This window comes from Ambystoma mexicanum, chromosome 2p, assembly GCF_040938575.1.
Source record: "Ambystoma mexicanum isolate Mex_15411 chromosome 2p, UKY_AmexF1_1, whole genome shotgun sequence".
In the NCBI taxonomy this organism is placed as follows: Eukaryota; Metazoa; Chordata; class Amphibia; order Caudata; family Ambystomatidae; genus Ambystoma; species Ambystoma mexicanum.
The window spans coordinates 1,450,705,703-1,450,733,300 of NC_090923.1; the positions used below are offsets into that span (position 1 = coordinate 1,450,705,703).

The 27,598-nt window shown below is 47.9% G+C and overlaps 1 protein-coding gene across 1 annotated transcript; it reads right to left on the reverse strand.

Moving 5' to 3' along the window:
- H2BK1 (H2B.K variant histone 1) lies at positions 1 to 27,598 on the reverse strand. Its single transcript, XM_069643102.1, has 2 exons — positions 27,301 to 27,598; positions 1 to 310 (listed from the first exon to the last, which is right to left on the reverse strand). Exons 1-2 carry the CDS (start codon positions 27,418 to 27,420, stop codon positions 74 to 76), a joined length of 357 nt encoding a protein of 118 aa, XP_069499203.1. The 5' UTR covers positions 27,421 to 27,598; the 3' UTR covers positions 1 to 73.

Here is a 27,598-nt window from a genome sequence, read left to right on the forward strand (position 1 = left end):
GGCGAGTCATGAAGTAGTCTTTATTCAGATAAAGATCCATTTTATAATAATGTAAATCCAAGACAGTTGTCCCTCATTTGCTGCTCGTGTACTTGGTGACCGCCTTGGTGCCCTCAGACACTGCATGCTTGGCCAGCTCCCCTGGAAGGAGGAGGCGCACTGCAGTCTGCACCTCACGACTGGTGATGGTGGATCGCTTGTTGTACTGTGTGAGCCGTGCTGCCTCTGCTGCGATGCGCTCAAAGATGTCATTTACAAAGGAATTCATGATGCTCATGGCCTTTGAGGAGATGCCGATATCTGGATGTACCTGTGGGACAGAAGTAAGACAATGTCAAAAAATATATATTTATAGCTCTAAGAACCCACAAGGTGTGGGGCAAACGGACACACTGTAGGCACACATTACACACTAGGAGACTTCAAAATTCCAGGGACCAAAATAGGGTGGGGCAGGGCAGGCAGTCAAAAGTAACCCTTAATGCTACACCCTCCGCCTGAATCCCAACCCAGCAAGGATAAGGACATTCAAACCCCCTTATCCGACCATTGATTACAGTTAAGCAGATTCTGAATCACCCACATACCCCCTTAATGACTCCCAATACAGCTGGAAACTGCTCCAGACGTTGCAGCTGCAAGATCAGCATCTGTGTACAAGCAAGGGTCAGATACAACACCCTCAAACTAGTAGTACTAGCTCTTGCAGGCCCTTCAGACATGCTTTGGTGCTAGGAATATGGTGCTCCCATTTTATGTTTTGCCTTTCAGTCCCAAGTTTAGAATTATTTTGACTGGTACAGTAGCAAATGTAGGGCATACATTAATTGTTCAAGTAAGCATGCAAGCCCCTATACTGAGCTGTATATTGTGGGGCCTGGTGATGGCTAGTGCCAGACATCGGAGCTCCCAAACAAGCTGTGTGAACTTCCATACTACCCCCCGCCCCCAGTAAATGGTCAGGATGTGGAGGTGATGTGAATATGTGGAGGCGAGCGCCTCGGGCATCACTCCACTGCAGGTACAAGTAGGGTGTATGTGCTGCCTGCCCTTCCCATTAGCGGGGCTTGGGAACCTGCTTTACCACCATTCTAATGTCCAGCTTGACTGGGGGGATGGGGGGCGGCTGCAGAGGCCTGTAGTGTTCCAGAGATGTCAAGTCACCAAGTCCCCACCCGACAGCCCAGGGATGCCATAAGACACATTGTTGGATGTGGTTTATTGGGCTGCCACACCCCAATCTCAGGCAAATTAAATGTGGCAGTTTCAAGTAAAATCTCATTGGTGCTTCCAATCATTCATAAAGGGTAGACATGGTGGTCAGAAGCCATGTTTCCAGTTAGCCATTAGACCAATCTTTCTATAGCTACAGAGAGGTACAAGGCCTTACTGCTCGGGTAAAATCAAGGGTTTAAAGTGAACAAGCAGAAGGAAGCAGTCCCAAAGCTTCGTTGGATCAGTCAATATGACATGAGAATTTATTTTTTGCCATTGGAGATATGATCCGCCCCCCCCACGCTCCCTCCCCAAAACACTGCGTTTCCTTTTTCAGACGAGTTGGCCTGCTCCATTTAGTAAAAATTGACAGTTAAAGCAGAGCCCAGGACTTCACGAGTATTGGGCATTGACTCTGCCCTCAATCCTTTATGCAAAGCAGATTGCCTACTAAGCAGAACCAAATAGGATGCCTGGGAATAGAGCTGGAGTAACCAGGACATCGAATGCAGGATGCCTGGGAATAGAGCTGGAGTAACCAGGACATCGAATGCAGGATGCCTGGGAATAGAGCTGGAGTAACCAGGACATCGAATGCGATCTCAAACACCAAAAGAAAAGACTGTTGGCAAACATGCTGGGTGTCTGGATAGATTGCTGAAAGTAGAGGATTACAGGGAGTGCTGTCTGACCACTTGGGACAGGTTAAAAACAGCAATACAAAGGGGCACGGTCTACTATCCAGAACAGATTGACCATTCAAATGTTAGTACAATATAGGCTACCTGGAATGGAACACTTACAACCCATCATGGTGTGGTACCTGCATCACATTGCTAATGCATGCAATCAGATTACTTCATGTAAACTCAGCAATAGCCCTTTGTTTAAAAAAAAAAAAGGATGCTCAAGGTATCACTATGACATACCACTACGCTAAAAAAAATGAAAAACTCAAGTGTACCAATGGGGATTCGAAGATGGCCACCGGTGGATAAGGACGTGAAGTCCTTAGTCCAGGCACACACTTCAGCAGGTCGTGCACCCAGGCCGGCCAAAAGGAGACATTGGGAGCCAGGAAAAAGCGAGGGATAAACAGTTAGCCGAGGTTCCATCCCTCTGAGAAGGAGCGATCCGCGGGTTTACAGGGACACACCCAAGTGCACGAGGGGAGCCAGCCAGGGTCGGTGAATGCTGCTGTAAAAGAAAAGTTGATCGCAAGTGGAGAAAGTGATATTTAATGCCTCAATTGTGCAGCAGTAAAAGGGTGCACCAGCAGAGATTCAGCGTGGGAATAGGTGGACAGTGGGTGCAACCCCTCAGATGGTCAGGAGACAACACGATGAGTCAAAGCATGCATTTATGTTCTGCGGTGGTAGAATGGCAACATAAAGGTCAGAAGATGAGCCTAAGCCAAGTAGCCTGTGACTTGGGCAGGGATAAGAAAAGCAAACAACTGGCGCAGAGCTCCATTTGAGATTGAATGTGTGAGCACAATGATTCAGCATGCAGAAAGGGGAAGGAGAGGTGGACTGGCGTGCCTACATAGTATTTGCGAGGAAGTGGTCAGTGGCTAAAGGTGAGGGGGCAAGGAGAAAATCTGCACACTGCTGCAGTAAATTTGCGGCTGGAATTAGCCTAGAGACCAAGCATCAGGAAAGAGCAGATAACAGTGCAGTCAAAAGGATCAAGAAGCCTGCTGAGGTAAGCGGGGGTAAGGGGCTAAGAGGCTATCAGCACCAGACATCGCTTGAGCCCAGTGGACGTGATTGTGCATTTACAGACTCCCCCACCCCCCCCAGATTGGCGCATCTTATAAGTGCCTATTAGTGGTGGAAGGGGCATGACAAGAAAGAAGGTGTGCTAACAAAGTGAAGGAGACCGAGGTGAAGAGGAAGGAGCAGTGGCTTTAACAAATATCGTCAAGCAAGGAAAGAATGCGACAGTGGGGATGGACAAGTATCTAATGGCACAAAGGCGTAAGGTCAATCGAACCCTAATGCCAAACCAAGGGTACCCAGGCTAGAAGGTGGCAACCTCACGTTGAACAGGAAGGTCAGCTTGAGCAGTGATGGAAACAAAGGGGAGGCACAGTAACAAGCAACAATAAGAAAGACTCAGAGGGGGGGGGGGGGAGGACATCCCGGAAATGGTGACATGGTGTTCACCAAGGAGGACCTCCAACAATGCTGAAGTGAAATGAAGGGGGGGTGCGGGGGACTCCAGGTTTGGGTTTATAAAAGCTGGCGATCTGTGGGCCCGCTCAACAGCAAATTGTGGTGACAATGTGGGGTTCACCAGGAGTGCAGTAGGGTGGATTCTACCCATTGTTCGAGGGAGGGTTCAGAACTGCTCTCTGGGACCCCAATAATGTGAATGTTGCATCGAGAACGAGATTCTAGGTCGACCTTTTTCTCCGCCAGGCGTATCCCGCCTGGAGAGTGCAGCTAGTTCAGCCCCCTTGCCTTCCACCAACGTTGGTTTTTGGTCCCCCTTGGTCATCCCTGTGCGGTAACGTACAGTTTGAGTGGAAGTGGGGAACCTAGGATAGCAGGCTCCGCAGACCGTGATCTTCTGCTATGCACCACAGTAAACCAGCCGGGCGGGGGAGCTGCAAGGCACCGATCGTATGTCAGAGGGCCAGGATAAGTGGACACCAGGCAACCTCAGTTGTGTCTACAGCCTGCGCAGGGTAGCTTCAGTGTGGGTGTCGGGGCCCTTCAGGACAAGATATCTGAAACTTGTGCAGGGCACGTGTAATGGCCAGATTACAGGGAGGACCAGTCTGCAAGAGGCACAGTATAGCCACCCACCTCCTCACCCCTGCCAAAAGGGCACCCAGGAGGTACATCCACTCCAGCACACAAAGCAATACAGGTTGCGTTTGCAGGCTGTCCTAGGCAGACCTTGGGCACTGCCGGACAGATGAAGGTGATGACCTGCAGCCACCGAACCTTATAATGGCTTGGTAATGTGCCACAGATTAGTTGGAATAGAAGGTAGGTGGAAAGATAGGGTAGCTTTAGTGTGGGAGCCGGGGCCTTTCAGGATAGCTGTTAGGAGTGCAGGCATCAGAACCTATGGAAGGGCACAACGAGAAAGTTCTGACCCGCCAGAGCAGAAGCATGGCCACTCACCTCCACACCAGGAGAGGGCGCTCAAGCCCAGGACAGCGTTTTACATGCAATAGGGATATTGCAGGCTATGGCACCCTGTGAGAGGGATTATGTTGCTGCGACTCCAGGTGGATCGCCCTGACAGCGCGAGTTAAAGGGCTGCACCCCACAAGGCCTTGCCCCGGACACAGATCGTGGTTATGCCTCACGTCATGGGGCAGGTGCGCCAAAACCAACAGGCCAGTCCTGCAGCAATTCCACTGCAGCGCAGTTGCAGGTGAAGGGCCGCTCCTCAAGGAGGCCTCTGATGTCTACACGATCCCTGGTGGTGTGTGTCAGGCTCTCAGCCTTCCCCCTCACTACCGGCAGCGCTCTCAGGCAGCCGGGCGTTTCGGTCCTTCAGGTGATCTTTGTCCCTCACTTGGTGCCGACCCCTTTGGCCGTCAGATCTTAGCTTTGCTAGGTCAAGAGAGAATTCCCTGGTAGCGCAGCATATGTAGACCCTGCTGATAGCACTCATTGAAGATAACAGCTGCTGGAGCAGCATATGTCCCGCCACAAATGGTGCTGTGTCGGAGCTCTACAAGAGCAGCCATCTCTTGGCGTGCAAACCCCCCCACCCCCCAAAAACGGCTATAGTTAGCTCCGTTAAATAAGTGTAAAGAATTAAAGAGCAGAGAGTTGACAACTAAAGAATTATATTAGAGCTAAAGCGGATACATTGTTAGCCTGACACTTGAAGGGAAGGAGTCTGCGAAGCGGATACAGCGATTATCGCAGCCATATGGGTCGATGGTAACCGAAACAGAGGCAAGAACGGAAACTTTATCCCTTTCTATGAAACTTTGTATGCGTCGAGCCACCCTGACTATCGTGAGATAGTGCTACATAGATGGGAATTTGCCAAACAGCAGAGGAATGGGAGGGTTTAACAGATGAGGTGGTTGTGGCAGCAATAAGAGTCATCAATGAACAAAGCACCTGGACCAGATGGTTTTCCGGCCATTTTTTTAACAAATATGCGAGGCAGCTAGTCTCAATTAATTGAGCTATTCAATATGATAGTGACAAAGGGAGCTGTGACACCAATGTCAGAGGCAAAGGTGGTGGTCTTTGGAAAACCAGGGAAAGACTGAAATGCGGGTCCTATAGAACCATTGCCTTATTAATTACTGATGCAAAGTTATATTGGCTGCGAGATTAGCACTGCTCCTTCCGGGATTGATACATACAGACTAATCCAGGTTTATATTGGGTAGACAGACTTCAGATAACACTAGGAGTGTGACCCATTTCCAGACCCCCCCCCCCGTCGGCGTCCCCCTGCCCCCTCCCAGCCACAGTTTGTGTCTTTTGCGTGGAATGGCCATTTATTTTCCACAATGGAAAATATGGGAGTAGGGACCAAGTTTATAAGCCATGATACAATTGACGATTAAACAACAAGTATAGAAGTAAGGGCACACAACAGGGGTGCCAGTTATCACCACTACACTATATATTGGAAACTGTTCGAATCAGAGCGAGTGGGACAATACAGGGCATCCATTTGGAGGGGAGGTTGTTTGGACAAGAAAGGCCTCCAAATACACAGGTTACCCAGATACTTGCAGCGATATTGGATATAGCTATCGGTTGGGAGCTATGGCCACATGCCCATCTCCATTTACTCCACTATTTAGTCATCTGCAATTTCACCAAGGGAAATTACAGGGAACGTTTATACCATTTTGGTTTCAAACATCTGGTTGGCCTTACAGAAAAGGCCAAGTTGGAGTATCATCAACTAAGACATTGGCTTGTTGGATCAGATGGGCCTGCAGCAGCAGGGAGAGCTCACATTTGAAAAATATATTACCCCACATACCGGAATGGTGTCTAAGCTGTTGATTGAAGGCCTGGATATATGCATAAATGGAAGACTAGAGATAAACCTCCTGAGAAATCATTGGGAACATATCCCCATGTTAACAAGGTTTATTCAGATTAGGGAAAAGTGTTAATGTACCAATGGCATTATACCCCTGAAAGATTACATAAAATACCGCTACAGAAAAATGGAGGATGTGGAATGAAAGGGGACTGGTGACAAAAATGGTGCGATTTGTTAAGAAATGTTTTAAATAGTTACAATCCAGATAAAATTGTTGGTTTCCCCTTTAATATGGTTGGTTCGATCCAGAGAACCGTTTACCCACTGCGGTCCAAAACAAAGCTTTTATGTTAATAGTGATAGCGGCATGGCTGGTTCTTGCAAGTGCTTGGAAACAAAAGATTGCCAGGCGTAGGGTCGGGGTTCATTGGAGTGGGCGACATACAAACTTCAAGGGGAACAAGTAAAATGTCAAGAATGGGCGGTAGTTATGGACTTTCCATGGTAACTTTGTACAACAATGGTGTCCACATAACTTAAAGATGTGGAACATTATGTAAGCAAGAATTGTCTACTCAGACAATTGGATTATGTATCGGATACGAGGGAGTTGTGCGAAATGTTATTTGAAAGTGAATAAAAATACTTTTAAAAAAAAAGTTCCAATGGTGGACATCCACATGCTGTGCATGCTTGAGCTACATCATGTTAATGTAACAGCCACTCATCTATTGTAGTCCCAACACTCACAAATCGCTGTAAAATAGCACACTTCATTGACATTTACTTTACAGGCAGCAAGGCTTCCAAAATCATGCATTCCCACCAAGCTTCACTGTTAATATAAAATGGTGAACTGCTCAGTTTATCAGGGCCCTTTTGAGCCATTTTAGCCACATTTCCCAAGTTGCTGTATTGGTGGCAAAGTTACTGAATTTACACTCGGCCACTCAGACCAACTCTACAGAGCCATCGATTCCTGGCTAGATCTTTCTTCAGAAGCCATTACTTTAGGCGGGAGTTACTCGGCAAGTCAGAGAATCTCGAGATCTAAGCAGATTAGGCAACCATTTTAACAGGTGTGCCTCCCCCACACCCCATTCATTTGTTCTCACGGACCTAAGTTTCAAGACAGTTTAACCACCAAATAATTGTGAAGTCATTAAAGGCTTTAATTTCCCTTTTTACTCAGTTGTCCGCAAGATTAACGTTATAATTCTGCATTATACAGTCCTACATGCCAACGTGTATTCTACATGGTTATTTCAGATGTGAATGAATAAAACTAATTTAAATTAAATCCTCCAAGTGTATCGAAACTATGCCCTCAAAATTATGATCTATTCAATGGCCAGGGAAATTTAACAAACGGGAAGAAGGTGGCCAAGTGTATGGGAGAAAACAAACGTTTAAAAAAAAAAAACTATGTTGCAGCACCCTTACTTTGAATTCATGCCACTCAGCAGGTTATGCTGGACCACTTAAATTCCATTCCATCAATGGGGTTCCTCCTTAAGCACAGATGCAGCGATTGGTTTGTAGGTCATCTGAGATGGCTGTCACAGATAAGGTCATTATGCATCACAAAAGTTATTGTAGGGAAAAATGTGCAAGGCATTTGTTGAAGGTGTACGAGTGAATGTGGTTGTGTGTCAGTTGAAGGGATTCGCCATTTGCCCTTCATTCTTAAGGTTCGCTAGAAGATGCAAAAGAATTAAGCTGATGCACCAGCAAACGAGGCAGGCATGCGTATGCGGATTGTGTTGGTTTGAGATTTACTGCAGTGCATGCAAAGCCATCCTCGATCACACCTCAGTTATACGAGTGAAGGTTTACTGGTCCTCATAGTTTGCTATACTTGTGATGTGATCAAGGAACTGGTCCACTCATTGAGAGAGGCGGAACACTTGGCCATATGCCACCATGTCGGAACATTAGCTGGGTTTTCTAATGCAATTGAACCCATCTCAAATTTGTGCCATTGCTGGTGTACCCAGAACTTGTGGCAGGACACGGTTTCAATTACGGCAATTTAATTACTGAAACAAGAGCCTGCTTTCTTGGAGGGTGGGGCTCTCCACTTGCCCCTAGGTGCGCTAGTTTCAACACCCAAGCTGCCCGACTATACAGTCCTAGCCATCACCTTAAACACAGGAGCCAATGCTTAGCCGGAACATCCCCCCCCCCCCCCCCCCCAAATGTATTCTTTAGCCATTCCCTACAACTAATAGGTAACGGGAGCCTTTTTTAACTCATTATCCCACAATACAAATTGCCTTACACAAAAAGTGCTTTAAAAATGCACCTGGCAAAGTTACACTGCCCTGCATGAGTAACAGGCTGAGCATGACCTTCAAAATCTTATTTAGCCCAATACTATTGCAAACAGTAGTTCAATCAAGGTGAAACTGGCATAGCATAAATGTTATACATCAAAAGTGTAGGTAGCTTGGGCCGAGGAAGGCTTTAGGAGGATCCAAGCCAGCCTAGAAGCATCCAAAATGTTACAGTATAAGGCTTTGAAGGACAGAACCCATTAGAAACACCCCAAGCCCTCTAGTGAGATGTACAGAGATTGCAGCTTTGGAGAAACGGTACTGATTATTGAAAGCCTCCCCCGCCCCCCCGTTACTCCCAACAGTACATCAGGCCTTAAAAATGCAACTGTGGCCCACAAACCAATGCCGGTGAGGGTGTTGGGGCGGGGAGTAGAACCACTGATCACTTTCAGGGTCAGCAGAGATCCTGTATTCAGGCTGGTTGGTGAGCTGGCTCGTCAGGACTCAGTGATGAAATTCAAAGAGCAACAGCTTGGAGTGGGGAATTTGTTATGCAAAGAAAGATTGAAAACTGGCTCCAAAAAAGCAGCGCAGTTGGATTACAGCACAAAGCTTTGTACAGGCAGTGATGTTCTGGCAAGAATAGCTCAAAGCATCTTGAAGTTGGCAAAGTTGCATTTGGTGCATCATGGAGTGCTCATACTGGCTCTTAACTGCAGAGCCAAAGCTGCTTTTTGTCCCTCTAGGACTGGAGTGCCCTTCAACAGGTTCCTGTGGAATGGAGAGTTGCAAGCCAATCTTCTGCCTGTTGCAGCTAGACTGTTGCCAGGAACACCCGCAGGTATTGCCACAAGCAGCAAGCATTGCATCAGTGTCCACCTGCAGTCGGAGGTGTAGACAGGGTAGGGCCCAAGCAAAAGGCCCACCCAAAACCTGTAAGTGACCACTCAGCAGTGCTGTGTGGGCATTTAAAGATGGTAGTGTCACTGCAACGGGCCCAGTTACATTAGCTTCACGTCCCACTTGTCCTGGCTACGCCTCGGCCTGCAGTCCGAGCCGCTCGCCTGAAGCTGTAGAAAGAGGGTCTGCACCAGCTTTAAGTCCAGTCTTCACCAAATGGACTAGTAACCAGCAGCCTACAAGGCTCAAGTGAGCTTAAGAATGCAATTGGAGTGTCAAGATTTTTTAGAATCCAGGTGGGTTATATAGCCACTGCAACATTGTTGCATTCCATAAATGCGAATAGTGCTTAATGCTGTACCAAGGGTTATTGTTGGTGGCTCTATACACTAGTACAGAGCTGGGGTGTCCATTTTCGGGGGCTGCATTGAGGACAACAAAATATATGAAAAACGCAAAGGGTTCCACAGAAGTTACCCACCTTAACATGCACAAGGTGTGAACGTCCACACTTAATACAATTATACACAAAACAATAATCAATAATCTCACAATTATTAAACACAAAAAACAATACATGATCTAACATTCACAGATGCTCTTAATCACTAGAGCAACACCACAAAAGTGTTAATTCGGTCTCAATCACAAAAGTCAGGTTAGTAAGGGGGCGAGGGATGCGATTTTAACAATTAGCCCTCTGTTTTCCTCCTTAGAATTCGTCTACACAGTTTCTGGCTCCCAAACCAAGATGGCACGCAATTTAATCAATCTCATTTACATGATCTAATGGGCCCGTCTTCAGGACACTAGTGGCACAAATTAGTCAGATTATGTATTGTGTAGAAATGTTCAGATATAGGGCATGCGAGGGGTCATCTCTTGACGATTGTGACAATCCATCGTTGAGTGGCACTTCATATCCACTCGATAACTTGTCAGGATATTCCCCGTATCTTGTTCCGTCTACCTTCACGCATTATGGATACACTCGGGCTTTGTGCCGCGCTACAGAAACTGCATGAGCGTCTTTCGATTGTTTGATTCACGATTGACAACTCCAAGTAACACGAAGGTCCGCCTTCCGTTCGTGTAAAGAAACCACTAGAGTGCAGGAAGTTATGGGGTCTTGGGAAGGAAGAGAGGGGCTGGTGACCCCAGGATAAACCGCAAACGCTCACCAGGAACAGATTACCAGAGGTACCCTTTAAGACTGCTCTACTGGAACAGGTGTCCCATTTACCAGCAGAGAAAGAAGAGAATCGTGGGCAAGGACCACCATATTATGTGGGTCACTTTCAGGCCAGATAATACACACATGGCACTGCAGCCAGAAAGGCAACACATTGGCCATAAGGACAGATTGGATTCTGACTATTGTGGCTGTACATGGGTTCTCAAAGTTTATCAAGTTCTACCAGACAAATTAGGAAAAGCCGTTGAAGGTTAAACACAAGTGCCAGTACCAGACTACAGCATGCATCTACTCTGTAGCAGCCATGATGCCAAATCACACATCAGGTGCTCGTGAGGGTAGAAGCCAGGGCACAGAAGGTACACGTGGGAACTATTTACAACCACATGATTTCACAAAGCAAACGTGAACAGAAATGCACACCCAACCAGATGGTACGATGTCACTGGATAATTTAAAAAATGCTCGTGGGGAACCCCTGCCCACCCTCTCCCCACTTACTCTGGGGAGGGCTCCACTACTACATTTCACCCCTCATGGAAATGGACGGTGAGCAGGACTTCCTGCATGAACAGATCATTTCATCCATCTGTTGCATTAGCAGGCCCAGTGAACCGATGAAACCTGTGGGTGAATTTTAGGTCCTGCGTGGACTTGTGCAGTGGCGTCGCTAGAGGGAGGTCTGGGGGGGCCAGGGCCCCTCTATGAAACCCGGTGCCCCCCTACCTAAGACGAGCAGTGACCATGTTCTCCCCTACTTTTGTCTGTGCCCCCTACTTTTGTCTTTGGCCCCCTCTGTGCCCCTCCTAAATTTGATTCCTGGCAACGCCACTGGACTTGTGGTAAACCTAGGAGCAGATGAATACAGGTTTATGGTCCGTCTTGTGCAAGAACAAAGGCATGGTTCTGCTACAGGGTTGACTGGGCCAAGACAGTCTTAGTAAGAGTGAAGAGGATTCTGACAAGTGCCATTTTGAGCAGGTGTGCCCAATAGTCAGAAGTCCACGGGTCTGAAACGGTTTCAACTACTAGCTGTAGAGTTGGAGCTGGCGCAAAAGGAAAAAAGTAAGCAAGTCTAACACTTGAACGGTATAGCAGGTGCTCAGGTGTACTCGTACCCGCTTTAAAATCAGACATGCCAGGTCAATCATTAAGTTATATCACGTGATAAATCTGCCCCGTAATGTTCAGAATATGTCTACAGCCAACACACCACGTGTTCAGCACCTCCTAGTAGCCTTGTACTGCAAGCCAAAGGCAAAGTGTCTGGCAACAATAAAACCGCATTCTACTCTGCAGGACACGCCTATCTGCAAGTACCTTCTCAGAAGCCCGGCTGGTTTACCATCCCACCATCAGGTTGCTCCCCATCACTGGAACTGCAGCAGATGCCGTTTAGGATAGGGTTCAGCCCAAGGGTTTTGTTACCCCCTTAAAAGTACATTTTAAAAAAAAATCATTTGGCAATCTCACTGACCCATTTATTCAATTACTTTTTGTAATTTGAGCACCACAGCCAAATCTACCAATGTATTCCTTAAACTGGGGAATAAACAAGACTGCGGCCAATTCACGCGATTGCGGTTGAATACAGATACAATTATGGCAAAGTTGAGGCCCCAAGACAAGTGGAGATTCTACCTGCCATAATGGACACGCCAATCTGGATTTCTCATAACGCGCCGAATGCCAACAAGTGGTTTCTAAGAGCGGTAGCAGGATTCATATCTTTGACACTGAATGGTTTTGTTTCCAAGACAAACGTTTCCACCGAGACATGCTTCCTCCCACCACTGATAAACACTACAAGCATAGAAGCTATTCACTGGAGGAAGCATTGATATTAGATTTGAGCTTTTGGTCGCAATTTCTTGGGCTTTAGGAATATTTGCTACCCCATTCACTAAAAATCGATCAAGTCAACCATTGCTAGGGGAAAAGGGTGCCCGCCCCCCACCACCTTTTTGGATTGTAATTTGCATGTAAACCCTGGCTAGATGCATTGAAAATGCATTCATTTGTATCCTTTACAACACGTATAATACCGGCGACCAGCACGGTCTTGCTTCCGAGACAGCTGTGTTGCCTCCGAGCTATCCATGCATAAAGCACTTCGTATAGGAACCGTTTTAGCAAACAGTGAAAAATGGTCTAATCAAGTGGATGGATATTTAGTACAGGAGCTGGATTTCTGGCCAAAGCCCAAATATTGCTAAATGTGAAACAAAGTCATGAAAAGGAATTCCTTCTAGAGTGGTCCAATTCACCCTTTACCTAAAAAAATTGAATTAAGCCCGCCTCGCCACAAACGGCCCTTTAACAAATTTAAGATTTAAATAAATAGATTGACTCTTGAGATAATCCATACAATATCCCCAGGCTTCTACACTTTGTGTCCTTCCCATTGGATCTGCGCAATTTTTCCAGCGCGGAAAAGTCATCGATGGAAAAGTTTGCATGAGAAATGTGTGAACCACAAAAGGTCCGCACATTTCCCATGTAAACGCGCATCTACAAACCCACACTCCACCCACACCCACCATACCCCTACCTTACTTATCTTCCTGCTGTCTCCCTGTGGCACCAGTTCCCCTTCACTACGAGTTGGGGCAAGGCCAGCATCTTTCACTACCACACGGAATAGTGTGTGGGGTGTTGCAGGGGCCACCCCCGCAGTTTAATACTTACCTGCAATGCTACCACCAAAGGTTCGAACCTTGGTGGTAGCATTTTTGGGACTTTTTGTACGGTCAAATCAGTCAGATTGTACAATTCCTTCCCATCACGGTCCACCACCTTAAGAAAAACAAGGTGCCCATTGTGCTAGATCTTCCTTCCATCAAGCATTTGGTGGGGCAATAGCCTCCCAAATAGCATGTTGCGCAATGATTTACAATCTTCCTAAAGGATTGTTGAATAGAACACAAGGTTTATTTATTGTTCGCTTCTGTTTCAAAGCGCCCACGGGACAAGAGGGAGGGGACATGGGAAAGAGAAAGTTATTAACTACAGTGGAGGATAAAAAGATGAACATACTAGTTTTCAGAACGTGCAAGTGCAGAAGGGAAGGGGCAATGGGAATGAATAGGTGCTGGGGTGCCCACGCTCGTGGGTGAGCAACAGATGACGTGCAGAGGAAGACAAGGATAAAGAAGCTGGGGGTGATTGAGTGTGGGAGGACAGGGCCCCAAGGATGCATATGGGCCCTGGTACCCAATCAAACAAACAGATTAGCAGAGAAGATAAGGTGGGACATGGGGGAGCTTGTGTAATTTAAGGAAGTCCGGCTCAAGACGCGGAGGCTGTTCCATAGTAGGAAGCCAGCTAGTGAAGCCATCGAACCCCTGCCCTCTGTTTAGCAGAATGCTTCACACGCAAAAAATTGGATGCCAGAGGAGCGCAGATGTCTAGTAGGTAACTATCAATCATTGCAGATAGAGTGGTCCCAAGCCCCAGAAAGCCTTGCAGATGATCAAGGGATTTGAATTCAATCCGTGAACCAACCAGGAGCCAGTGAAGACTTACAGTCCCTGGGCTTGAGGCCAAGTCCAAGTCTTGTTGCCCTATGCTGGTTTAGCTGGAGGGGATGCAGAGTGGAAGAAGGTAGATGAGGGTCTGGGGGAAAGTGAGAAAATGTAGAATTCCTTTGGGAAGGAAGAGCTGAAAGTGGCACTTCTTGGCAATGTCTAGTATGAGTGAAGGAGAGCGGAGTCGAAGAGTACTGGGGTTTCTGGCTTCAGAAGGAGCAGGCAAAGAGCCCATGAGGAAGGGGAGCTGGGGTACCAAAGGGAAGAATCTCAGTTTTGCTGGCATGAAGGCATATATCATTGAACCAGGCCTGGATGGCAGATAGTCAGCGTTGAAGGCAGTCAGCGTTGAAGGCAGTCAGGGATGATGGAAGGCGCAAGAGGGTCAGCAGGAAGTTTGAAAGATCTGCATAACAGGAAGTTGGGGAGAAGGAGCTGGAGCGCTAGAGCCAGATGGAGAGGATAGAACCCTGGGGAATGCAACAGGTGGAGAAGGAAGTAGGAGCAGAGACCAGGATGACTTGCAAAGAGCAGCCAGATAGGAAAGAGGTCAGCCAGTCCAGTGCGCGATACAAAGGGTATTGTGGAGCCTTTGGATGAGGAGAGGTCGAATGTGTCAAAGGCAGAGAGGAGATGAAATAGGAGGACGATATCCGGGGAGTTGGAATCCAGAGATGCAATCAGTTCTTTACGGGTGTTCAGAAGAGCAGTTTCCGTGCCTGTGGATGCTCGGAATCCGGATTGGTTGTAGAGACCAACAATCTCAGTGAGAGTTGATTTGGGGCAAGGCCTACTTCTCCAGAGGTTTCCCCAGGAAGGGGGCGACTGAAATAGGTTGGTAGTTGGCTGGGCAGGTATGGTCAGCTGATGGTTTATGGAGGGGCGCACAAGGGAGTGCTTGAGGGAGGAGGGGAAGATCCTGTGGCAAAGGAGCGGTTGCAGAAATCAGAGTGGGGGCAAGAAAGCCAATGCGGTCCTTGATGGTTCTGGATGAGCATGGGGTACCGGTTAAAAGAGACCTTCATGGAGCGGACAACTGGCAACTTAAGTGTGACATGGGCGAAAAAGAAGGGGGAAGAGGCGGGTAAGGGGACAAGATGTGTGGGATGGGTTGGGCAGGTGAGTAACAAGGCGGTTCAGGATCTCCTGAGTTGGTGGCGAAGTGGGTGGCCAGTGCATTGAAGAGGCCCTGGGAAGGTAGAGGGAGGAGACGGCTGCGGAAGGGTTGGCTAGTGGCCAGCAGATTTGAAAAGTTCAGCTGTGTTGGATGCACCAGACAGCCGTGCCTGAATGTGGGCCCTTTTCTTGGCACAGAGTCCGCATTACCTTTGGAGCAGGAGGCAGGCCAGTTTGTCAGAGCGCGATCCTGAAATTTACCACTTTCGTTTCAGGGTTGCAAGTTAAATCCTACCAGGTGTTTAAATTAGAGGCAGGTTTCAGGTGGATCCACATGACTGGGGTAGGAAGATCAAGAGTGTTGGTGATGGCCAAGTGGAAGTTGCTGAGAGCAGTGTTGGAGTCCAAGTTAGGGGGAAAGGAATAAAGGTGGAAGTGAAGGCAGCAACTGACAGGCGGATGTTCATAAATGAGGTTGGCAGGGCTCTAGGGGGTGTGGTCAGACGGATCCAGGTGAGGGGTGACCATAGAGGAGAGGGGGGTGAGGAGAGGAGAGGGGAGGTCAGAGTGGGTTGGTCCAGAAGGGAGAATGGAGAGGGATAAGAGATGCAGAGGTCAATGAAAAGAGTGGACGCTGCGCCAGAGGAGTCCAATTGGATGTTGAAGTCACCAAAGAGGAGCAAATTGGAGGAGATGGCTAGTAATGAGGAACATAAATGAGCCTATTCAAAGGGGGGCAGGGAGGTAGCACCTGGAGGACAGTACATTGTAGCAATGGTCAGGGTGGTGAAGGAGATATGACCAACTTGCATACCAGGCTTGGTGGGTAAGATGGAGGAAGGAACCCACTCAGGGAAGATTAGGACAATCCCACTACCAGCACAGTCATGTTGAGGCTTGGAAATTATCTTGAAGCAGTCGGGTATGGAGTCAAAAGCAGTGACTGAGCTGTGATTAAACAGTCTCAGTAAGTTATGTCGAGGTCAGTGTAGTTGAGGAGGCAGAGTGCTGGGTGAGTGGTCATAAGTCGCCAGGTGGAGATGTCTGCCTTTGAGGTGGAGTACAGGGTCGTGGTACTAAAGGAGGAGGGGGGGACAAAGTGGTAGGGGAAGAGGTCGGAGAAGGAAGAAAGTTGATAAGGGATGGCAGGAACCAGTCAAACAGGAGGTTGGCACAAGCCAGTGTGATAGACAGTGATGCAGCATGATTGAGAAGCCCACCAAGAGGACTTCCCACTTGGTGCCACTATTAATGGGAGAGGATGTGAAAGGGGAAGTAGTGAGGAGGTTCATAGGTCAGGAGAGGGGACAGAAAAGGATTAGTGAAGATCTCTCTGGAGGATGCACCGACCAGGTGTCTGCAATTGAAGGCCAGGATTTTCACACAGAATGTCATTTGTGCTTTCTCATCCAGACTTCGAGAGAGGGGAATAGTTGATAGTGTAGCATTTAGAGAAGATATGAGATGGCGAGTACCATCTCGGAAGCAGAGGATCGATGCGAGCGGGAAAAAGAAAAAAGGGTGCTGCACTGCAGTCCTGGCCTTACACCAGAGGTGGCCTAGTAATAAGAGGCAATACAGAGAAATTGGTGGGGGTGCAGGATTCAATTATAAAATCCTCACAATGCAGTGCACAAAAGCAAGCTATAAAGCACACCAACCTAGATACAGTTTTAAAAGGAACCCAACGCAGTGCACAAAATGGATGCAAGATTAAAGCACACTCAACTAGATATGATTTTAAAAAGGCACAGATTAATGCAGTGCACACAGGGATGCGAGATGGAAAAGGAAGAAGCACAGTGTGAAGTAAAAGAAAATAGTCGAGGGAGAATAAGGTTGGCAGTTAAGGAGATAGGTGGAGGAGGCAGAGGCAATAGGAAGTTCAGCCATCATTCACATTTGATCAGTAGGGAGCCTGGAGGCGCTGGGTCAATGTTGATGCAGGAGCAGGACATGCACAGAAGGCTGCAGCAGTGTTTGATGAGTGGCACGGAGGTGTGGGCCCACCTGAGCACCAGGCCCAGACAGGACCTGGAGGGTGGGTGCCGGCACTCCCATTTGCCCTTTGAGTCAGTGGTGGGCGAATCACTGCAAGCAAAACGAAAATGCAAGGGAAGGCGATCCGGTGCTTTGTAGGAGGGCGGCAGCCATAGCGTGCCCATGGTAGGTCAGGCCCAGCTGGGCACGTTGCCACAGTGAATCAAATTAACATTAGTGTTCATTGTAAAGTGCCCTCAAGCAGCCAAGTTATATATCATACAAATGCCCCCAGAGCACTCTGTAGTGTATCAAAAAACGGTGCACAAGCCCTGCTGGGCTTACATGCCTATGATGCAGCCTCGTGGTGGTCCATGAGGAAGGAAGGATCCTCTGTTGCAGAGTTAGCGGAGGAAACAGAAGAAAGTGAACAGTTAAGGTTCTTATGCTGCGCACTGGTCACCTGTTGGTCCCTTGGCACACTGTCAGATCTTAAAGCCAGAGGGTGAGGAGGGGGTGTTTATGTTGGGACTGTGTGAAAAGATCAATAGCTGTGATGTGCTGTTGGCAGCTTCTGTTCGGTTTACACCGTTCACCGAGCTTCAGCATGTTTGTTTGGTAGCCATCATGAGTGGTTGTGCGAGGCTAGGCAATGTTTGTTTTATTGTTGTGCTGCAGAGATAAGAGTGTTTGGTTCAGAGCCAAGGTGTATGCAGAGGGGCATTTTTTTTTTAGTAGGGTTGGCAAGTGCCATCACTAACTAGATGATACTCAGGCTAATCGCCACTATTCAACCCCCTTTAAACAGCCCTAAATGCAAACTGGCCGACTAACAATTGGCGGAGTACAATGATGGTGTCCCTACACAGCGCGGCTAGATTCAAAAGGCTGCAAGTAGGTTAAATGCAGACTATGGCTGATACGCATAAAAAGGCTGAATGCTGGGGAAGTAGGCTACTAGGCAATAGAGAGCTGGGGTAGTTAATGGAAAACAGCATTGGCTGTACCCACTACCTACACCACACTATCAGTTGATGCTGGTTGACGGTTGCAGGCTTCCATGGCGAATAAGGGCAAACATTGACTGGAGCTCCCCTTTGCCTCAAGGTACTTAACTGAGGGCTACCCAGGGAAGAGGCTGCCCAATATAAAATGAACAAGGAAGCAGGTGGGGAGGGTCTGGTTAAGCACTTGGAGGGCTGCATTTCAGAGAGGCACTACAAAAGTTAAAGGGCCTCAAATAAGTGGTTAGGGCAGCAAAACATTTTTTTCAAAAAAGCACCTGCAACACATGCAAAAATGGCCCTCAATTTATATTGTGCCTCTACTCCATTGTACAAGTACCTTGAGGAATTTAGAGCAGCCCTGGCAAGGTGACCCAAAATACACACTCAACTCTACTGAAATAAAGCACAAAGAGGTAGGCTGGGTCTTGGCCACTTTGTCGCCCCACTCTCCCCTGCCAAAGTCCTTGCCAACACAGTTCACCCGCAGGGTTTTACAGGTTATTCGCAAAGTGGGTTTGAAGGTACCCTAGGAAAATGGAGTTCCTTTTGGGGAGTGAGCACAGGTGAACTACACAATGCATCCCCGGGGGGGGGGGGGGGGGGCAGGGCGCTTCCCCCTGCCAGGGGGAGCCTAATTAACCAAAGGCTCCATGGATCCACCCTGTCCATTTATTTACCCTCTGCATATGGTGGTGGCAGCAATTAACATATGAATAAGTATACTTCAAACCAGCTCACATTGGGTCTGGCTGCAGATGTTTAACAAAGGAGACAGGAATCCCAACAACCTGTAATGCTTACCTGGACTCCTCAGGAGCGTAATGCCTTAACCCCCTGTGGACCTGCTACATAGGCACTTTTGGATCCCTTTTCTGTGTAAACAATAGAACTGCTATAACATCTATTTTCTGAGAGGTTACAGTACAACTGTACTTTGGTAATCCTTCTTGCAAGTTTATTTTTTCTGGAGCTCTCTATCCTGCTAATCTATAGAGGTGCGTTGGAATGAAGAAACAATGAACTTTTGAAGGCTGATGTGTTCTATAGATTGCCTTCTCATTTGGATAAGTACCTGGAGAATAGTTCCTACGTTTGAGAGATCTCCCCTAATATTTTCTTTTACTTGCAGGTTCTCAGAATTCAGAAAACGTAATGGCTGTAATGACTGCGACATTACTCTGAATGAAGAGTTAATCTATATGGAGTAACTGCATCCTTCAGGGAAGAGCGAACTTAAAAATCTTCAGGTACGTAAAATTTCTGAAGTTAGTCCATGAAAATAACTTGTCTGCAGGTTTTCGGAAAGCCTTCGGAAGATGCTGAGGCTGCGGAACAGATACTGCGAGCGAAGACTGCTGCTTGAAGACGCTGCAAAAGAACTGACAGAAGATGCTGCGGCTATGAACAAACGCGGCTGACTGAAGAACCGCTTCGGAAATACTCGGTTCAGTACGTCTTTTCTATAACTATGGAATTCGGTTATTTTTTCTGCAACTACGAATGTCTCCATTTTCTCCGACGAGACGCGCTGGTAGAGATTCCCGCTGTCAGCGGAGCAGAGGCGAAGCAAGCGCTACAGCAGAGGCGGGCTTAAGTAGCTCTCTAATATGTATAGAGTGTGCTGCAGGTTACCAATGGATCTTGTGGCGGCCATGTTTAGTGTACGAGACCACTGTAAACACAGAGACTATGAAAGCATATGCTATGATGGTGCAAATGCCAGGTTTGCCAGGCTTGCACCCACTTTTGACCTGGGTGTTCTCCCTTTCCTCTCCTGCATGCCTGAACGGGAATAGGGTTCACTGACTGGGGTCATGACAACCTTTAATAAGCACTGTGTCAAGCCAGCTCCCACCTCAGTATCAAAGGCAGTGCCCCGTCATGTCTGAACTATACATTAGTCATCCCCACAGGGTGACCCCATTCAGAAGGTATTAGTATGTGGTTTGGCAGAGGCAAAAAGACTGGTCCCATCACAGCCAAGGGAGACCTGCTGCTTTACTCAGAAAGTGCAGAGAGCTAATTAACCAGAGAATGATCCACATCAGACAGAAGATGGCTGGAACTTAGTATTCCATGTTTTCACCCCTTTACCTTTTCTTTTGCAGAGTGTTATGACCTCATGCATACAGCAGATAGTTGGTGGGGACCCAGGATTGGCTCATTAAGATAGGTAGACCCTACAGCAATCACTGTGGCCCATTTGGCTTTAAAGAAGGGTCGAGCCCCTCTTGGCAGATCTCAAGAAAAGAAGTAACAAGAACTCAACTGGACCCTGACTAAAAAGGTACAGTCGGTCTCTGCCTTACAGCTTCCGCCATTGAAGGAAGGCCAGGATTTCCAAACAGTGAAGCAAGAGCCCTCCCCTAAACATTTGAGGTAACAGAGCGAGATACTGAATCCAGAAGGACCCTCCAGCAGCTCCAGAACTGGTACCCAGCCAGCACACAGCGTGCCCTGCTAGGCTCTGCAGCAAGCTTCGTAGGTGGGAAGTGCCAGCGAGTCTCTGAACCAAACCAAGGATAAGGCTGCATCTTTGGGCCATCTGCCTTAAAGATAAGCCCAGTGAAGAAACGAGGAGAGCATTGACCAGCATCCACCTTAAAAGGACGTTTGAGCCAATCTAGCCCCAGCAGCTGCATACACCACTGACTTATGCCGTAGTCGCTCATGGTTTAAGGCTCTTTGAGCAGTGCTTCACACCCGCCAACCATCAGACTATCCCTGACCCAAAGCTGCTGTGCATGCCAGCCCTCAGCCGTCCATCCAGCCTCGCCCAACTGCCTGGCACCTGCAGCTGTAAAGCACCCTGAAACCGACTCAACCCTGTTGAGCAGCATGAACTTCTAACAAGCACATGGTACATGCTGTCTGTCCCCTGGTTCTTCTCCCAAGGCCCCTGGTGACATTTCACGACCCATTGCTCACTTTACGCTGAAACAAAGTAGCCTTCAACTACCCTCGTGCCAGAATACAGAGCGCAGCCCCTTTCCCTCTTGAAACGGTCTGTCCTCTACATTCCTTTACAAGGTGGGTTGTATATTGTATTGTGCTAGAACTATCTGTTGTGATAATGAAGTAGATGTGTGTGGAAGTAGATGTGTATACACCTTGACTGGAGTCTTAACATTGGGTAAATGTCATTGTTGCAACTAACAAATGATCCACGACCTTGGGGAGATGATGTTAAAGTAAAATTGGACAAGGAGGTTTATAATTGCCTTGTTTCTTCGATCTGTTCAGATCCCTTCTAGTGTACTAAGTGTGGGGCTGATGGTTTAGAAACGGATTATCCCCGGACCACTGGTGCCATGGAATTCGATTTATTTATTTTTTTATTTATTTAATACATTTGTTACTCGCCCAGACCCTGGGGTATCACGGCGAATGGATACAGAAGGTAGTCAAATTAATATACAATGTTACAGTTTCAAGACAGTAATATTTTTACAGACATTACAATGGAAAATATGGTCCTAAATCAGATTACAATTGGTGAGATAGTTCAATATTTATTGAATAACCAGGTTTTCAGAGCTTTTTTAAAGTTTTGTAAAGATTCCTCCTTTTTGATGCTTAGTGGAAGGGCGTTCGCACAGGTTGCTTAACATGGAGTCAAATAACCTAAGTTCATCATATTTGACTTGGGTTCAGGTTGCAACTTTATATCATTTGCATAAATGTAATAAAGTTGACCGATTCAAAAGTGAACTGATAACAGCACAGGGGCAACATGCTGGTCTTGGAAGCAAGACCACACAGAGCAACAGAGGTTCGAATCGCAGATCCGCACTTAGAAACCAAACTGGGTACGGTATTAGGCGCGTTATAAAAATAAATGAAATGGTTCAGGGCTATGTTCAGTGCAAGGCTATATTTGATCCAGACTTTGTTGGGATTGTGCGGACAGTTTTAAATCACCCGAGACACTGTGGTGGGAATTGTCAAGAGTATAAATGAGAATCCCCTGTCCAGAACAAAAATCACCTGCATGAAAAGGCCAGGAGCAGGGCAAAGTTTACAGAAGCAACCCATTCTGCGGGCACCAGGCCAACAATCCTCAGTCTCTAGAATACGAAACAAGGAGTACGGCCATAGATCAAGACAAGCCTCCCCTTCCAGAGCGGTCCCCTAGCAACGGGAAGACCAACTCTAGAGCCAAAGGAGCAGGGACAAGTGGCCATGACAGAACACAGGGAAGACCACCAGAACAGAGAGACCAACACCTCTACCGCCAAAGCGAAGCCACCAGAAGAATCACTGCACAATACACAGACTACCAATACCACCTCAGGGAGTAGAGGCAGAAGGGAAAATTAGCTTTAAAAGCCCCACTGGGGATTCCAAGATGGCTACTGTGCACCAAGGTGGTGTGCAGGCAAAGCTCCTCCCGAATTTTGCAATACTGGCACCTCAAACAGACTTTAAATGGCGGTTTCCCTTCCTAGATTGCTATGAAGATGGTTCACTGAGGTTTATGTTCCTCCAGCTACTATTTGGCGGATTGTGAACTATAATCTTGGGTTTAGCGGTAACTGGACCGGCCACGCCCTAGATTTGCATTAAAGCTGCACAGGTGTGTCGGATACACGGCTTGCCCATATTAGGTGAGACCCCATTGGAGCGGGAAGCAGAAGAGGGAAAGACAACACCTTGCGCGTGACAGGATAAGATGGACGTTACCAAGTTCTCCTACACTCAATGAGGCGAGCCAGTGTGAAATGCTGGTACACAGAGGAGACACTTGCCTCAAAGACTGGGAACTTCAGCTTCCATGTTAAAACGTTTCATGTGGAGCACAGGGACCTGCAAAGCATCAGTGTAAAGGGCCGGGGCGTGGGGGCCCACCTTCCTGTCACTTACGGTGCTGCCCATTGTGGGGTGCATGCTGCCCATTGTGGGGTGCATGATGCATGCTTAATCGATGGGGTGGAGTCAGTCTTATAAACACGAGTGAAGTTGGTCAGAAATATATCAGAGACTGTGGTGGCGAACCAGGAAGTCCTATAGTGTGAAAGCATTTATGTTATGGACTAATGTACCGTGATAAGTACCCCTAAAACAGATCAGGCAAAATATATTCCATTTGTCACTTGCACTTAATACGGCAGGCTTGGTTGGCACAGAGTACATGCTCAGCGATCTCAAGAAAGGGTGCGGCTGTGGAGTAGAAGCTTCAATAAGCATGTTTCTGGGCCAACACAGACAATGCAAAAGTAGTCATAGTGAGGTCCACTCTTGACAAGCCACGCCATTAGCAGAAATACAACCAGCAAGCCGGCCAGCCACAATTCATAAGACAGAGGACCACCCATTACCACCTCCACAGGAGTAAGGCTACTTAGTTGCAGCGATCTCAGTCAGGTTCTGGCTTACTCCTCCAACACTAGATCGTGTAGGTTCACAAACATTGGATCAATACTTTATATACCTATAGAGTCTGGGGTACCTGCATCTGAGTGGGTGGTGGTATACTAGTAGATTCAGACTTTGCGTCAGGTATATTGTATTGACTTTTCTACTGTGGCGCACCCGCTATATCCCTCAAAGCTTGGTGCCACTACTCACTCGAATTGTTACTGTCATAAATTGTCAGATCGGGGGCACCCCACTACTGGTCAACATATTCCAAGAACAAAAAAAGAAAGTTTCAGTGGCCAGTCGTTCTGTCCCAAGCAACGAAGGAAAGTCCACTACAGGATATTTGGGCTAGAACCTCTAGGTCCCAACAACCCATTACTCCCACTCGACCGGCAGACACCCCAGCAGTAATGGCAGGAGCAAAGGAAGATTTTGCAAAGTGTTTAAGACTTTGAGCTCATTCAATACAACATTTCAAACGCAGTTCACAGCATTCACATCAGATCAAGCAAATTGTTGCAGATTTCAAGAAGGATCTGGGTGAACGCACAGATGCAAGAGATAGGAATCCAAGAATTGACTGACAATAGGCAACCTGAGGAACTGTTGGACACTTGGCAAGACCAACTCACAACTTAGAGATACAATGTGAGGATTTAGAGACCCAGACTTAATATCTACTGGGCAATGATGGGAAGAAGGACCCACCCCTGCAGAGTAGAGAAATTGTAAGCACGGAACTGGAGATCACAAATGGTAGCTGCCCCAAGACACAAGGACCGCCAGGCTACAGCAAGGAAGACCCAACGTGGATGGGCAACAGACCCTCGGATGGAGCCGTAAGAAACCAATCATCCAGGGAAGGAAAAAAGATAACCTAGGTGCAAAATGCCCAGAACCCATCCCATAAGCAGCGTGAAGACACTGGGGGCCACTGAAGTGCTGTGACCTGAAAATGGCACCCGCCATGAAGAAAGCACAAACCAGCAAAGATCGAACCACACATACCATGAAGGCAACGGGGAGGGAAAGGGGGCCATCCTGAAGTACAAGCCTGCCAGGAAAAACCCCACTCAAGCATTCCATCCAGATGTGACAGGCACAAGATAGCGGCAGGAATTACAAATCCATCACCAGACTGTCCACCCCCCAGCATGTTTAGAAACACAAACATATCCTGGGTGAAGGGCATGCCACATGAAGAGGTGTCTGAACCACCATGGCCCAAGGATACCGGCAGCGCGAAAGATCTCACGCCCCGACTCCAAGCAGGTATTATCCGACAAAAAAGGGACCTGCACAGCACCAATGTCTGAAGCAAATCCGAGAGGCAGGCCGAAGACCTGCACATACCGATTAAATGTACAATGGACCCAATCGCCATTGCAAACACACACAATAAGATGCGGAGGGAAAGACACCTGGGCTGGGACTACAGGAGCAGGCCAGGATTTGTGCCATCTAGCAAGGTCAACAAACCAGACCAATCCCCATAAAAGCTCCACATCAGCTGTGAAGACTGACCCACCATAGCACCTGGAAAAAAGGTCACATCAGGAGACCTGGAGGAACACCTCACTAGGCACCGGAGGATTGTGCCAATTGTAATCGACCAAGGTAGAAACAGTCCACCCCCTGGAAAAGGAGAAAGGCTGGACAAGAACCAGGGCTCCACCATGAAGACAGCTTCCACACTTACAAATTCACGAGCTTGTCAACTGGCTTGACCATAGATGGCAGATCCATGCCCTACCCCACAAGCCATTGGGTCCCCCCAACCCAATACATAAATGGGAGCTTCGATGGTAGCTCCCAGAAAACAGCCACAACCAAAGCAGAGCAGAGCTACTGTGAGAACCTGGAACATCCATCCAGATCCCAGACTTCTACACTGAAACATCAGTGGAACACCTACACATCACAGAAGCTCACAACATGAAAACAGTGCTCCAGAGGGTGCCAAAAGCAGCCTGTAACCATGGAACCCGCCAGCAAACACTGGAGCAGCTCAAGGGACAGGAGGGCATCTTAATCCCTCTACCACCCAGAACTTTTATTTTGACTGAGATGGGAGGGGCAGGACACGAAAAGGATTCCTGTTGGGGGAGGAGGGGTGAATAGAGGCGTAGACAGGGTGAGGCCCACCCAAAATCTGTAAATGCCCACAAGCATCCCTGTGCGGCCATTTATTGATGTTAATGGCACTGCAGTGGGCCCAGCTACATTAGCTTCAGGACCCACTTGTTAAACAATCCTGGCTACACTTGGGGCTCGTGCCTAAAAAGTGTGGCGGACTCCTTAACACGTCAACAGAAATTAGCATATCAAGGTGCCCTCTGAAAAGAATGCAGGACTTAATCCACTTCAATCATGGGTAGGACACCTCACGTGCGAACACTGGGACATGGCACGTGGAGGTAATTTGCTTTTGCTGGTGATGTGGACTTGAACTGGCTGACCTATAGAGCCGTGGCGGGACAGGACCCAACAATAACTGCCCCCCCCCCCCGTGGTTGCACGGATAAAGGCCCGGAAACTCGTGTGTTGGCACCTACATTCGTGTACATACATTTTAAGCAACTGAAACCGCGATTTGACTTTAGATCTTGCATGACATCTGGGGAATGATTGGCAGGATAGGAGCAAGACACTGCTCATTCGCACAGCAGTAGATTCAGAAATTGAGAGTTAATAGCTTGCAACATTGAAGCTGCATCAGGATAGTCTCCGAATGAGCAAAGAAGTTAAATGATCCCGCACAACACTTTCCCAAACTGAAGGGTTCACCTCCTCCTAAATTTTAATCTAGGCGCACCCCTTCCATTAAAACCGGAGAAGCCAACACTCCACCCGGGGTTGGCCGGCTCCCTAGCCAGACACTTGCCAATATAAAGGCGTCCACTTCAAGCATGAAAAACAGTCTACCTTGAAAAATTAGACCAAAAAAAATACCTAAACACACGCCCGTTTTCACGTTACCAGCAACATTAACACCGTGTTTTGGGGATTCATTTTCCGAAAGGCAAAAAGTCTGATCCTTGCAATTTGCCCACCGACATAAACGTGCATATTTCACTTTCCGTGTGCCACTGAGCGTTAATTATTCCCCATTCCCTCCGCCCCACCCTAACGCTTTTGGGGGGAATCGTCAATCCCTCGGGTCCTTATGCCGCTTAAATCACTGGGCAACTGGTCACTAAAACCTCTGGCTCCCAATGGCGCGCCAAGCCTGGTACCGCCTCACAGGAATAGCGGGCATTTGAGGTGTCCGTGGAAGGGCGAAAGCCCTCGCACCGTCTCCCCCTAAAAGAGATCCACCACACCAAAGATACACACAAGACCAACCGCACAATAATTCACTTTAGAGACAGGTACCCCAAACATCAACTCACAGAAAGAGCTGGACATCAGCTTTAAGACACCCAACCGAAAGACGGAAACGCGACGTGCGCAACAGAAGGGTTAAGAGTTATGCAAACTGAACGCACCCGTACCTCACAAGGGTCAGAAACAACCCCAATTCCACAACTATTAAGATCCAAAAGTGTAACCCGCCCCGGCCCGTGGTGGGCTCCTAAAGCCGGGCCTTAATTACCCCCAGGCTCGGTCCTACCCATGAAGTCCCTAGCTCCCCCACTCGTCTCCCTTCCCTGGACAAAATTCATAGCGCCGAAATTAAGCTCCCCACATGATCAAGCCAAGGCACCCTCTTGGGGTACAATTTGTCTCACCTGCTTCAGCACTTTATAAATATATACAGAATAGGTCTCGCGTCTTTTCCCTTTCCTCTTGGGCGCTTTCTTGTCCCCTACTACAGGTTTGGGTTTCTTCTTCCCAGCATCTGCAGCCATCGTCGCAACTCCACTCCGTCTGCACTGCAACCAAACCACTTTCGAGCCTAAAGACCACACAGGTGCTGTGAGCCAGGCCCTTTATTCACTCAGCACGCACTGCCCCACCTGGGGCCACTTTGAGGTTCTGCAGCACACAGGTGTGAGAGCTATGCCAAATGAGGGGGCGCGGCGTACT

Coding starts and splice junctions, on each gene's coding strand:
- H2BK1 (XM_069643102.1), bottom strand. CDS start 27,420: ATGGCTGCAGATGCTGGGAAGAAGAAACCCAAACCTGTAGTAGGGGAC. Junction 311..27,300: donor TTTATAAAGTGCTGAAGCAG/GTGAGACAAATT, acceptor TCTGTCCCACAG/GTACATCCAGATATCGGCAT.